This window comes from Zonotrichia leucophrys, chromosome 13 (genome assembly GCF_028769735.1).
Source record: "Zonotrichia leucophrys gambelii isolate GWCS_2022_RI chromosome 13, RI_Zleu_2.0, whole genome shotgun sequence".
Taxonomy (NCBI): Eukaryota; Metazoa; Chordata; class Aves; order Passeriformes; family Passerellidae; genus Zonotrichia; species Zonotrichia leucophrys.
In genome coordinates this window covers 7,800,161-7,812,291 of record NC_088183.1, presented here as the reverse complement: position 1 = coordinate 7,812,291, position 12,131 = coordinate 7,800,161, and the positions used below count along the sequence as shown (strand labels likewise).

The 12,131-nt window shown below is 43.5% G+C and overlaps 1 protein-coding gene across 3 annotated transcripts; it reads right to left on the bottom strand.

Moving 5' to 3' along the window:
* Positions 1-722: 722 nt before the first annotated feature.
* NME5 (NME/NM23 family member 5) lies at positions 723-9,648 on the bottom strand. 3 transcript variants are annotated; one of them, XM_064725168.1, is made up of 7 exons: positions 9,106-9,648; positions 8,060-8,100; positions 7,803-7,969; positions 6,236-6,441; positions 5,777-5,877; positions 4,595-4,772; positions 723-2,388 (listed from the first exon to the last, which is right to left on the bottom strand). In XM_064725168.1, coding segments are annotated over exons 3-7 (615 nt in total). In that variant the 5' UTR covers positions 7,932-7,969; positions 8,060-8,100; positions 9,106-9,648; the 3' UTR covers positions 723-2,387. The 3 variants fall into 3 exon arrangements, with proteins under 3 accessions (XP_064581238.1, XP_064581237.1, XP_064581235.1); XM_064725167.1 differs by having other exon boundaries at positions 4,654-4,772; positions 9,102-9,633; XM_064725165.1 differs by having other exon boundaries at positions 4,654-4,772; positions 9,106-9,632.
* Positions 9,649-12,131: the final 2,483 nt, after the last annotated feature.

Genomic DNA, 12,131 nt, shown 5'->3' with positions numbered 1-12,131 from the left:
CCATTCCAGCACTCAGGCAGTAAAACTAAAATGAACTCCCTCAAAGTTAAAAATGCCCAATAGAACTCAAAAGGCAAGGTAATTATTTTGGTTTGACAGAGAATATCTCACCTTGCTGACATCAAATGGAAACACATCTTTCAGTCAATCTGGGCTTTTCCCCAAAGCTCCATTTTCTGTGCTTCAGATTTATAACCCTGGCCAAGCCTGCACCACTCTGGGCTAAATAAAAAACCTAAAGTCCATAAGAAATGTAGCAGTGCATGCCCCAGCAGCCTCTCCTGTGGTGTCACAGCTCCCCCCACGGGATCAGGCTGCTCAGCCACTGCACGTTCCCGGCGCTGACCCTCTGCCCACAGCCCTGTGAATGCAGGTTCCTCAGATGTCAGCTGTGACAGCAGCTGATCAGTGCTTGTCCTGTGTGCGGGGACACAGGGAGGCAGGATGGCACCCAGGGGACAATTTCTCTCTTTCCACCTTTTCCTTAGGCAAATGGAAGCAAACACCAGTCAGCAATTGAAGGTGTTAGCTCCAACAGGAGAGAATAATTCCATGAGAGATGAACACCTGAATGGCAGAGTCTGTACTGTGTGGGTGACAAAGGTGACATTTGCAACACCAGCTGCCTTTGTCCTTTCTCCCACCCCCCAGGTAAGGACCCACCTATTCTCATCCAACATAACACAGCTCTGGCATAAAAACAACACTGAAAACTCCAGCAGGAACATTAAGGATGCATTTATTGTCAAACAGTAGCACATCAAAATAAGCAGGCAAATGTCGTAGTAACTAACCAAATACAGGGGAATGCCTTGTGAATTTACTGGATTTTCGTTTCTGACATCTTTAGAAAATGTATTTTTTTATTTGGCTGACAGGAAACCACAAAGCACAACTGTCCTGTAATTGGAGCAATCAGACACATATGGGGACAATAATTATAGGCAAAATAAACTGGTTGAAAACAGATCTATTTACTGTATTTCTAACCACTTCATACTTTTATTCTTCATTATTTGAGGGTTTGAGCTTTCTTTTTTTTTCCTTATCTTGGCAGTCTCAAGATTTTTAGGTTTTGGAACTGTAGGGACCAGTTTATAAATGTTTGTTATCTGGGCTGGCAACAGTAGCTTGTTCCACTGAGAGGATAAACAATTCACTTCAACAAAGTTTGATGTTACAGAAAAATGACTTATGTTTCTCATAATTACTCAAATTGGGGAAGCAAGTTTTTTCATGAAACAAATTATGAAATTGCTTGTTTGTTTAGTATTAGTCAAGCATACTCTTATTTCAGAGTTATGAAAATTACAGTTTTCTTCATTATAGCCAGTCAAACCATAAGATACAAAGCTTGAAGTTATTAACAGCATAAGTACAGCTCTTTGAAGAAAATGAAAAAGCCCCACATCCCCAAAAAACAGTTTGGTTACTTCATAAAGAAAATAGCACAGGATTAACCCATTGCCTGTGGAAGAGCACTCTTATGAAATTCTTCAACAGAACACATGAAAGTTTGAGGAAAACAACAGAAATTTGTGTACATTTAGGAGCAGGAGAACACAGAAAACACTCTTAAGGTGAGCTGTTCCAATTAAGCACCTTTATTGCAAACAAATGTTGGAAGACAACCTCAGTCCTTGACTAAAATACATCTTCTTGTTATTTATAGTCCCTGAGCCCTTTGCCACTGAGATGGGAAAGGTGCATTGAATGTACCTTCAAATAAATCCTTCAGATTACATTCTGACAAAATACATCAGACTTCAGTGAATCATCTTCAAGGACAACCTTAGCTGGGTGATGTAATCAGCAATTAAAATTCCAAAGTTGCTAACATGCCTCCAGTAATTGTTTTCTACATTACATCCAAGTTCCTCCCTTCATAACTGAATTTATGCTAAAAAATTCCTGGAACACAACCCTTGGCTTCACAAAGCACAGGCCAGGTGCATTTCATTTGGGAATCCACACTGCTCTAAATGATTTTGTTCTCCCACACAGCCAAACTAAGAAAAATGTGGACAACAGCAGTAAGTCACAACCACTGAGAACATTGTCTTTTTCTAATCACCCAATGCCATAAATTTATTGTGTAATTCTACATTCCCTCTGTCAGTAGAGAAGGTATTAGAACCACTACATCCTGGCTAAGTGTAGGGTTATTTATCCCATGAGGACACAAGCAGTTATGTCAAATGCATTTACTTTAGACAGAGTTGGTTATAGAGTCAAAGGACACACCAAAAATGACAACACACATCTGTAACTTGGAATGGGTGAGATGGTTTCCCCAAGCTCTCACTGCTGATGCTCTTGCTGAGAGACGTGATATTGTAGCTTGGGTTTGTTAGGGTTGTGTTCAATCAGCCAGTCAGCAAGCCAAATCTGTGAACAAAAAACACAAAACCCAAATGTTTTCAGCTTTCTGTTGCTTTCTATTAAGTTCATAGAATAACATTATAAAAGCATTATTATATATAAAAGCATTATTTGAAAGCTTTGCTACAGATACTCTCCTACTGTGCTACAAAATTCAGCCCTTTTAGAAAGAAATGGACATGCAGATAACCTGTTTTTTAAAAATGTTTTATTAAATCTTCCCAGCCTATCCTGCTTTTGAACAATGCACCACGACCTTTAGAAGACAACTTGTCCTGGCAATGTTTATCTTTGTGAAAGTATAAGACCATTTGAGCCATAGTTCAAATAATTCAGCCAGCTCTGTTTTGGAATGCTGCTGCACAATGTGCATGAAGCTGCTTAATGAAATATTACTGCTGACAACACTCAGAGATACTTAATTCATTAAGAGTGCCAGCCTTCTGCACTGAACCACCACACAGTACCTACAATGTAAAACTCAAACATGGTTACTTTTTAAAATTCATCTTTTAAGTTTTCCAGCATTGCACTTAAATGAGAATGTGGGAGGCAGGAATGCCTTGGGTCCTAATTCCATCTGCCAGTCTGGGCCTGGCCTGAGGCAAATTAACCTTCTGCCTCAATTTCTCCACTTGTAAAGCAAAGTTTTTAACACATCCTTATTTACTTCACAAGGCTGTTGACGACTGGTTTCTGGAATGCTGAGAACAACAAACTTCATAGCACACTGTGAAGAGCAGACAGGCAAGGTAAGCAACACTCTGCTTTTACTACCACGAATTAAAGGTTTGCAAAGGGAGAGCCAAACAGGACTAGGACAGGTAAAGCAACAACAGCTCAGTAGTAAGAACCCAAGACAGAAATGGAAAACAAACAAAATAGCCCAAAACACAAAACCCCTTAGGAAAACTACTTTGGAAAAAAAGAAATCCGCAAATCATTTAAACAAAACAAATTTATCCTGTATTGCTTAAGGAACTGGTTGAGAAAACCTCTGTGCTGACAGCAAGTATTTCTGAGTGCACAGACACCTTCTGATGCCATCTGCAAAAGGAGAGGAAAGAAGAAAAGGATACTGGAAAAAAAGCATTCCAACAGTCTCCCTGCAAGCCACCTAGCAGAACACAAACTGAAAAGCAACAGGCAATATCTATTTCTGAAGCAGTATCAAATCAACACTATTTTCCTTCTGTTACAACTCACAGACATTATGGACAACAAAGAAGATGCAAATAAAATGTTTTTAGCAAAGCTGCTGACACTGCTTCATACAGCTTTCTTACAAGCAAGGAAGGAAAGCACTGTCTCAATGAAGTTACTGTTAGATACCTCATAATTGACTAGAAAATTGTGCTAAGAATGCAGATTAACTGGAAGGCAAAACAATGAGTTAGAAAAATGGGACATGCAACAAAAAAAATATCAGTATTTAATACAGTAAAGAGAAGACTAAAGGGAAAGAAAATGAGAATACTCTTCAAATATGCAATAGGTTGCTTAAAAAAAAGATATTACATTGTCTCCAATGTCTTTTGGGGATAGTAAAAGGAAAAAAGGTAATGAGCTTAAAATTGGAGCCAGGAGATTTAGGCTATCTTTTAGTGAAAGCTTTTAACAAGTATAATTAAGCACTGAAACAGATTGCCTGGGGAGACTGTAGATTCTCCATCATTTGGAGTGCTAAACCACAGGCCAGACACACATTTGTTAGGAATAGATAGAATTGGTTTGGCCTTTGGGCAAAGGAATGGACTTCATCTCTGTTTTCTAGATTTCTATGGTAACAGTGCCAGACATACAGATAAAGTGAACAGGTTACAGAGCTGGAACAATCAAAGTACATTAAACATGGCCTCATGTATATCACATAGTTCATAGGAACATCCCAAGTGATTTTTAAGGCTTTTTTTTCTGAAAAATATCCTTTAGAAAAATGCAATGTTGACTATAAATGTGATAATGATGTAAAATCATTACATCGGTTGATGTACAACTGCCAGCAACTTGCACATTAATTATCTGCATGCTTAAATAACTATTGGTGTGAATGACTGGAGCTTTAACAAAGATACATTAACCACGTTTTTCCAGATGTAAGAAAACTGATTTTGTTTAGAGACTTATAACACGCTCTTGTGTCATCTCTAACAAACAAATCAACTTAGTGAAACCAAATAATAGAGTAGCTCATCAGCTGACAGCTCCTCACCAGCAGAGCAGCTCTGCTATGAGCTGGTGAGTGCAGCCCAGAGCTGGCACTGCACGTACCATGGGCTCTGCTGGCTTCTCCTTGCACAGGGCAGTGAGCCCTGCCAGCAGTGTGGGCTTCACGTACAGGTTCAGGTAATCCCGAGCCCTCTGGCCAGTGGGGAGTGGCTCCAGGATTGCTGCAGGAGGAAGCACAGGTGTTAGAAAGCAGCCTCTGGAGTAATGAGACACAACATCCTTTCAAAGGTTGTAAATATGTGAGCTGCTCTTTTCCTTAGTAAGTTAATAGTATATCATGGGTTTTATAGCTTCTCCCACAACAAACTGCAAAGGAACTCCCTAAACTTCTTCACTCTGTCCCTGAGGTAATTGTACTAATGATAGTCTGCTATGAAAAGGGAGGAAGTCACATCATCTGGGGAAAACCTGAATCCTTGAAGATGCATTTGGGGCAGAAAACAAACCATACATCCCTTGTTCAGCACTTTCTTTTTCCAGTGTGAAGCTGGTTTCTGAAGACCCTGAAAATCTCACCTTTAGTCATGCTCTGAATGTCAGGGTGAGAAGAGACATGGTTTACACAATGGGTAAGGTTTGTAAGGAACTGCAACATCTTTTATTGAACTCACTGATACAACTGACAAAAAGTATCAGACACCTTTTTCTAGCAGTTTCATGTGCATCTTTCTGTCAGAGCAAATCCTGTTACATTACAAACCAGAGATCCTCTTGCAGCCTTTCCAGGTTCTAGGGCCCTTTTTCTGGCACTTAACTTTGGAATTGCACTGTCATGTGAGCATCCAGCTGCTTTTGAATAGTAATTACTCAGCCTGAATCCAAGAAAATAGTCAGTCTCTCAAGTCAACCGAGGGTGACTGTGCCAGAAACACTTGCTGGAGTGTAATAGATTCCCATTTCTTCTCATTTACCAGCTTTGACTGCTCCAGTTCCCAGAGCAGAGTTTGAAAAGTGGAGGCAATCTCTGTAAATACACTGGCTCCTCAGACAGATTTTTGGTAAGCCTTCCATAGCAGAAAATGTCAGTTTATACATAAAGAGACCCACAATCCTGTCAAACAAACCAAGCCAACCTCTCCTAAATCAGTTGTATCTGGAGTCAGGGCAGGACAGGGAAGAGCTCCATCCCCCCAGGACTGGCAGGGAACCAACTGCCCCATTTTACCTTCTGGAAATATGAACCGAATTTCCTTCTCTGCTGAGGAGGTGCTGACACTGCCGTGGAGCCCATTCCTCAGCTCGTCAGTGCCATAGAGTGCTCTTAAGCTGAAAACAAGGGAAATAACTGCTTGGAGGGCAACTGCAATCCCTTCCAAGTCTCTGCAGCCTGAGAGCACAGAAAAGCAATAGATATGGACCAATTAACAAGACATTGGCTTGCTGTTGCTTTAAACATAAGTAGCTACCTAAAATTTAATATTCATACATTCAGAATTCCCCATAAAATAGGAGAACTTTGCATACTAAAAAACAACAGTGAAAAGCTGTTGCAGAAAACTGAAGAGATAAGAAGCCTGTATCTGTACTGTACAAACAAACAAACTTAAAAAAATGAATTCTGGTCTCAATCCAGAGAATGACAAAATAATCCTACTGACTTGCCCAAGGCCAGTCAGTGAGTTACCTGTGAGGGTGAGTTATCCTGGCTCTTAGGCTGTTGGATGGTCCAAGCATTTCCTTCCAGTATGAGACTGCACAATTTCTAGCAAGAACCATAGCAACTATAGGACCAGAACTCATATAGGCTGTTAAATTAGGAAAAAACATTTTTCCAAATTGTTCTGCATAGAAGTTGCTACATTGCTCTGGGCTTAACTGGAGCTTCCGTTTCTATAAAGTGTAGAAGAAAAAAAAAATTTAAAACTGCTTGCTACAATTGAAACAGGTTAGAGAATTAAAGGCAGCATAGAGTCCTCTCCTGCAGTCATATCTTCAAGTGAAGAACACAGAGTAACTTCTGAAATTCCTCTGATTCTGTCAGATAGGATCCTCTTCTAGATAGAGAGTAACAAAGAGCAGAAGTTTTCCAAGTTAATTAAGGAAGAGCCCATTTGAGTAAGATGTGATTTTAGCCCAGGCAAACCACAGCCATTCCAGCTGCCAGATGACAGAGCACTGTACAGGAAAAGTGAAGAGCATTACAAGGGCAGGATTTTATTACTCAGCTGCTACAGCACAATGTTCTACTTTTAAACAAGTTTCTCTCCAGCCCACACTGTTAATTATGCAATTGTTCTATTTTTCATTCAGTGCTTTGTGACTCTCCCAATAGCTGCCTAGCCTGCAGGTGGCCAGGATCAGGACAACTTTGGGAACTTATCAGAAACCACAGGCAAGAAAAAAAAAATTAAAGTGCATTCTTTGAGCTCAAACTTGTGCAACACAAGAGTTCCATATACTCAGAGTCGTAATAATTTTGGTGTCAACATATTGCAATTAAATATATAAATAATCTATTTTGTTTCATCTTCTGATGAGCAGGGGGCCTCCAGCCCAGGGAGCATCCTCATTAACTCTTCTGGAGTAGCTCCAAGAGATCCATAAATAAATAAATACAAATAATAAATGCACATAAATAAAACAGCCAGAGAGGTTAGGGAGGAAGCGAAAAAAACAAAACAAAACAAAAAACAAAACAAAATAAGACTTTGCGGGGAGGAGGAGGAGGGGCCCCTGCCGCCCACAGGTACGAGGGAGCAGCGCCCCCCAGCGGCCGCCCGGACAGGTATATTTAAATATTCATAAGCTCATTTCAATATTCATAAAGTCTATTTAATGTAAAAACAATGGAAACAAAAAATTAGCTAGGCTGCAACTGGCCAGCTATCGAATTCAATTAATTCTCTAATATCCGCTTGCACACTGCACAAAATCTTGCAAGATCTGAATGATATACTCTCCAAAGAGTTGCATTGGAAAGCTCACACATCTGCTCCATATGTTTGCTAAATCTGAGTCTATTAATAAAGTCTGTGTTTTCTTGTGGTCAGCAAAATAGTTGGTCTGCTCTGTTCCATCCCATGCACCAAAAAGCATCTCCTTACAGAATCTGGCAGCAATGTTTAATGATATGAAGAACATGAATCGATTTTTGGACACACAAGCTCTTAGTTACGGGCTTGATTGCTAGAAGTTAAATATTTTCCTGACTCATAAACTACAGCTATTTTCTCTGGAGCATAGCCTGTTACCTGGAGGATGCGGAATCCTGATCGGAGAATGACATCCTCTATTTCTTCTTCTTTAGCAATGACATCTGGTTTGATGATAGCCAGAGTTCTTTCCACATAAATCTGAGGTTCAGGCATTAAGACCTCCATCCTGGCTTCTATATTAGAATTCACTTGCCCCTTTCGTACTGCAATGACACCAGTACATGACATTTGGAATTTGTCTACTGCACAGTCACCTATGGTGACACTCCAGGAACAGAAAGGGTCACACCCACCTCACAAAATCCATGAGATGTTCTCTGGACAAGTTAGCACTCTGCAGTTCACATTCCCATTTTCAGTGCAGTGGCATTTTGTGGAAAATAAGGCCAAAATGTAATGTTATTATTCACCAAGTTGGACAATGCATGAGGAGAGAGAGGCATTATCACACACCCTGATGTGGCTCCCTGTGCTGCCACACTCTCCATCCACCATGGGCTCCTTCAAACCCCAAATCTGTATCCTCACACATGAGGTCTGTGGGTGAGACTAATGATTTGGAGTTGGTAATTTCTCAGAGGTTATTTAATTCCTGTATTTATGGGCTCCAGACAAAGTGTCAGTTTTCTGACTGAGCAGATGCCCTGGCAAGCTGAGAGCACAGAATTGTGTTGTGAGTGGTGGAAACAGTGCAGGGGTTTCTGACAGACCTGTGTCCATTTGTAACCTTTTCACCAGGGAATGGTTTGGGTTGGGAGGGACCCTAAAGACCATTCAGTTCCACCCTGCTATGGGCAGAGACACCTTCCACCATCCCAGATTGGTCCAATCCCCATCCCACCTGGCCTTGAAGGCTTCCACGAATGCAGCAGCCACAGCTTCACTGGACAACGTGTGCCAGGGCCTCATCACCCTCAAAGCCAAGAAGGGCTCCCCAGTATCCCACCTAACCCTGCCCTCTGCCCGTGGGAAGCCATTCCCCCTTTTCCTGCCTCTCCCTGTCCTGGTCCCAAGTCCCTCTCCATCTCTTTTGGAGCCCCTTTAGGCAGTAGGATGGAGTCTAAGGTCTCCATGGAACCTTTGCTTCTCCAGGCTGAACACCCTCAGCTCTCTTAACCTTTTAGAGAGAACTGGGAGCGAGGTTGCTGCGGGGGATCCTGACGGTGCCTCAGAGAACGGCACACAATGGCACCTGCAGCCTTCCCTCGCCCGCTCCCCGCCGTGTCCCCACGCTCCCAGCCCTGGCTCTCTTCATCCGCCCTGCACCAGACCCAGACACGCAGACCCTGCCTGGCTGCTCCCTGCTGCAAAGTCCGCTTCTAACCCAAAATCCACCTGCCTTGGGGCCCGGCCCGCCTTTGCTATCGCGGTTGCTATCCCGGCCTCCGGGACTCCGCCGGAGCCGCCGCCGTTGCCGGGCGATGGCGGGGCCGGCCCCGGACACAAGATGGCGCCCGCGGGCCTCGGCGGGGCGGGACGAAGATGGCGGCCGGGAGCAGCGCGGTGATGGCGGCGGAGGCGGAGCGCGCCTCAGGACCCGGGACGGCCGCGGGCTCCAAGCACACGACGGGAGACGTGGCTGTCCCGGCATGGGCTCCGCGGTGGTGCGGGAATAAAGAGCGGGGTGCTGTGATCGCCGGGGCTCATCTCGAAAACCTCATTCCTCCCTGACAATAAAAGCTTTATGTCGATTTCACCTCACGCTCAGAACTGCTGAGGGAGCCACGCGCTCACAGCAAACGCTTGTGAAGCGACGTAGCGCGGTTTATTGGCCGGCAAAGAATAAAGGAAAAGCCAGCAGCCGTTCCAGGTCATTTATCAGCGTTTGTGGGGAGGCTTCCTGCGGACGCGCCTGAGCAGCGGCGGCGGGCGGGAGCTCCCTCACAGCCGGAGCGCTGCCCCGAGCCACGGCTCTAATGGTGGCTCTCGGCACTGCGAGCCAATTACAGCGGCTCTCCGCGCCACTTCACGTTTAAAACAAGAAGGTGCAACGAATAGGAAACCTTCACTATTTTGTGCATTAAACCATTGTGAGCAGGGCATTAAGCAGAGCTGGGGAACCGCATTCTCTGGGGATTTTCCCCAAATGTTACCGCGCCGTGATGCCAACGCGTTTGCTGCCTACACATGCCCTATTTCCCCGGCTCTCTGGGGCTGTCGGCTGGCAGGAACTGCCTGTGCAGTATCCGCTGTCCACCCACCATGAGCCGTAGTGCCCCGGTGTCACCTCCCGTGCTTGTTTACCGGCGCTCCCGGTGGAGCCGGGCCAGCTGGCCCCGCGCTATCGGGGCGTGGATGGGGAACGGCCCCGATAACCGCGGCGCTGCCAACGCCGCCCTGCTCCTCGCTTTCCCCCCGAGCCTCGTCCCCTCTCCTCCTCACCGTGTGCTCACCGAGCTCTGCCATCCCAGGTGCTCGAACACCCGGGGCTCGCGGCCGAGTTCAGCCAAAACAGCACTCAGACCCTTGAGGTGACACTGACAAAGGGACACAGAGAAAACACAGGTGTGCAGGCATTAAATTTTAATGGTATCACACTGAAAAAGGCAAAGGAGGAAAGACAAAAAATCCCCTAGGATTTGGAGCCAGAGGTGCTGACATTATGTGCCCTGGTTAGGTGAGGAAATAGCGAATTTACAGCAAAAGCTGGTTTTAGTGTAAGAAAAGCCCATTTGCCTTAATCTTTTTCATAAGTAATGTGGATAATATAAATATAGAAACAAGAAATAAAAATATGCAGATATTTCCTTGAAATATATTTAAAAACCGAAGACTGACATTGTTATTCATAACCTTAAAAAATAAGGGCTCCAAGTGCACAAGACAAATTCAGATACAGGTTTTCCTTCACCAACATGCACACATGGCATTTGTTTCTTTAACCCTATCCAATATTTCATTTGAAGACATTGTAAACACTGCAACATCACAGAGATAATGGATAAACATGTTTTATTTTTAAGAAATGCTGATAGAAAGAGTTTTTAGTTTTTTAGTTTAGTTCAGAGTTAATTCAGCAACTCATTTATTTTCAAAGTCAATGAGCACAAGTCTGACAGCCCTTGCTTAAATTTAGCAGTTCAAAGGCTTCCTCTGCCTGCATGAACACTTCAGAATTATTATTACATAAGAAATGTTGAATTTAATATTTGTGTTTCACTGTGAACGTGGATCTCCTGCAGTTTCTTTATTATGTAATTTTTTTCCAGGCACCCAGGACACGAACCCCACAGCAGCACCTTCCAGGGCAGCCCCAGGCTCAGTTTGGGAGCAGGGCCCGCACAGCCCCTGCCCTCCCAGCTCCCCGGGCTGTGGCACAGTTCCTCCCCTCGCTGTTTCCAGAAGCATTTCTGGAGGGCGGGGATGGTCTAATTTTAGTTCGGGAGAATCCTCCTCTCTCCAATGAGCGAGCGGCTGCATCTGGAGCTGCAGCCAATTGCCCGGGTTTCCTCCTGCTGCACTTCCCACGATGGTTTAATAATGCAGAAGCACAAATTTAAAGTGGCCCCACACGTTAAGAGAAAACGACATTATGTGCTCCCTAACAAAGCTGCTCAACAGTAGTAGCATCTCCAAGGTTTCTCTAAAGCCTTGGATTCCATATACCAGACCTTAAAACAATGGGTTAATATCATTATGTTTATTGTCTTTACAGAGCTTGAAATAATATTTCTGATAACTAAAAGGCTGGTCTGAAGCACGTTCCATGACCTCTGTAGGCCAGAGATATGCTTTTAGGAAAAGAAACAAAACAAAAATTATAATTACAATGCAGTGAACCATTGTGGTTCTGAACACTTCTCAGGGCACAGCCTGGCTGCTGTATCTTATCTGTTAAGCGGTTTAACAAGCCTTAGTTGCCTCTCTTATTTTTAGCTGGCATGGAATATACCACCAAAAGATTGTGGCTGCAGGTGCATTTACATCCCAGCAACACCAGATAAATAGCAGTTTAAGGAAAAATATTATTTCGGTCCTCTGATAGTGCAAGAAAGTGCAAAAACTAATGTCTTGCAGACTGTTAAAAAGGAAGGAAAGAAAACCAGAATGGTGATAATAAATTAAGAAAAGCTAAAGAAGTAGTACCAACTAGTAAAACTGATTAAAAATGAAGCTTGCACATCTTTTAGCTTTGTTTGCATTTTGACATTAAGTAGAGAAAAATGTGTTTGCTCCAGCAGCAATGTTCTAACTACACACTCACCACACATACAACTTTCAACCACCATGGGCTCTCTGCTCTTTATTTCTTTTCATGATGAACTGTCATACCTACTCACAGCACCAGCTTACCTTCACTGCTTGCTCCACCCATGCACACTCTTGCAGTACAGGAAATCCTGTGATCAAGGCAACTTCCTCTCC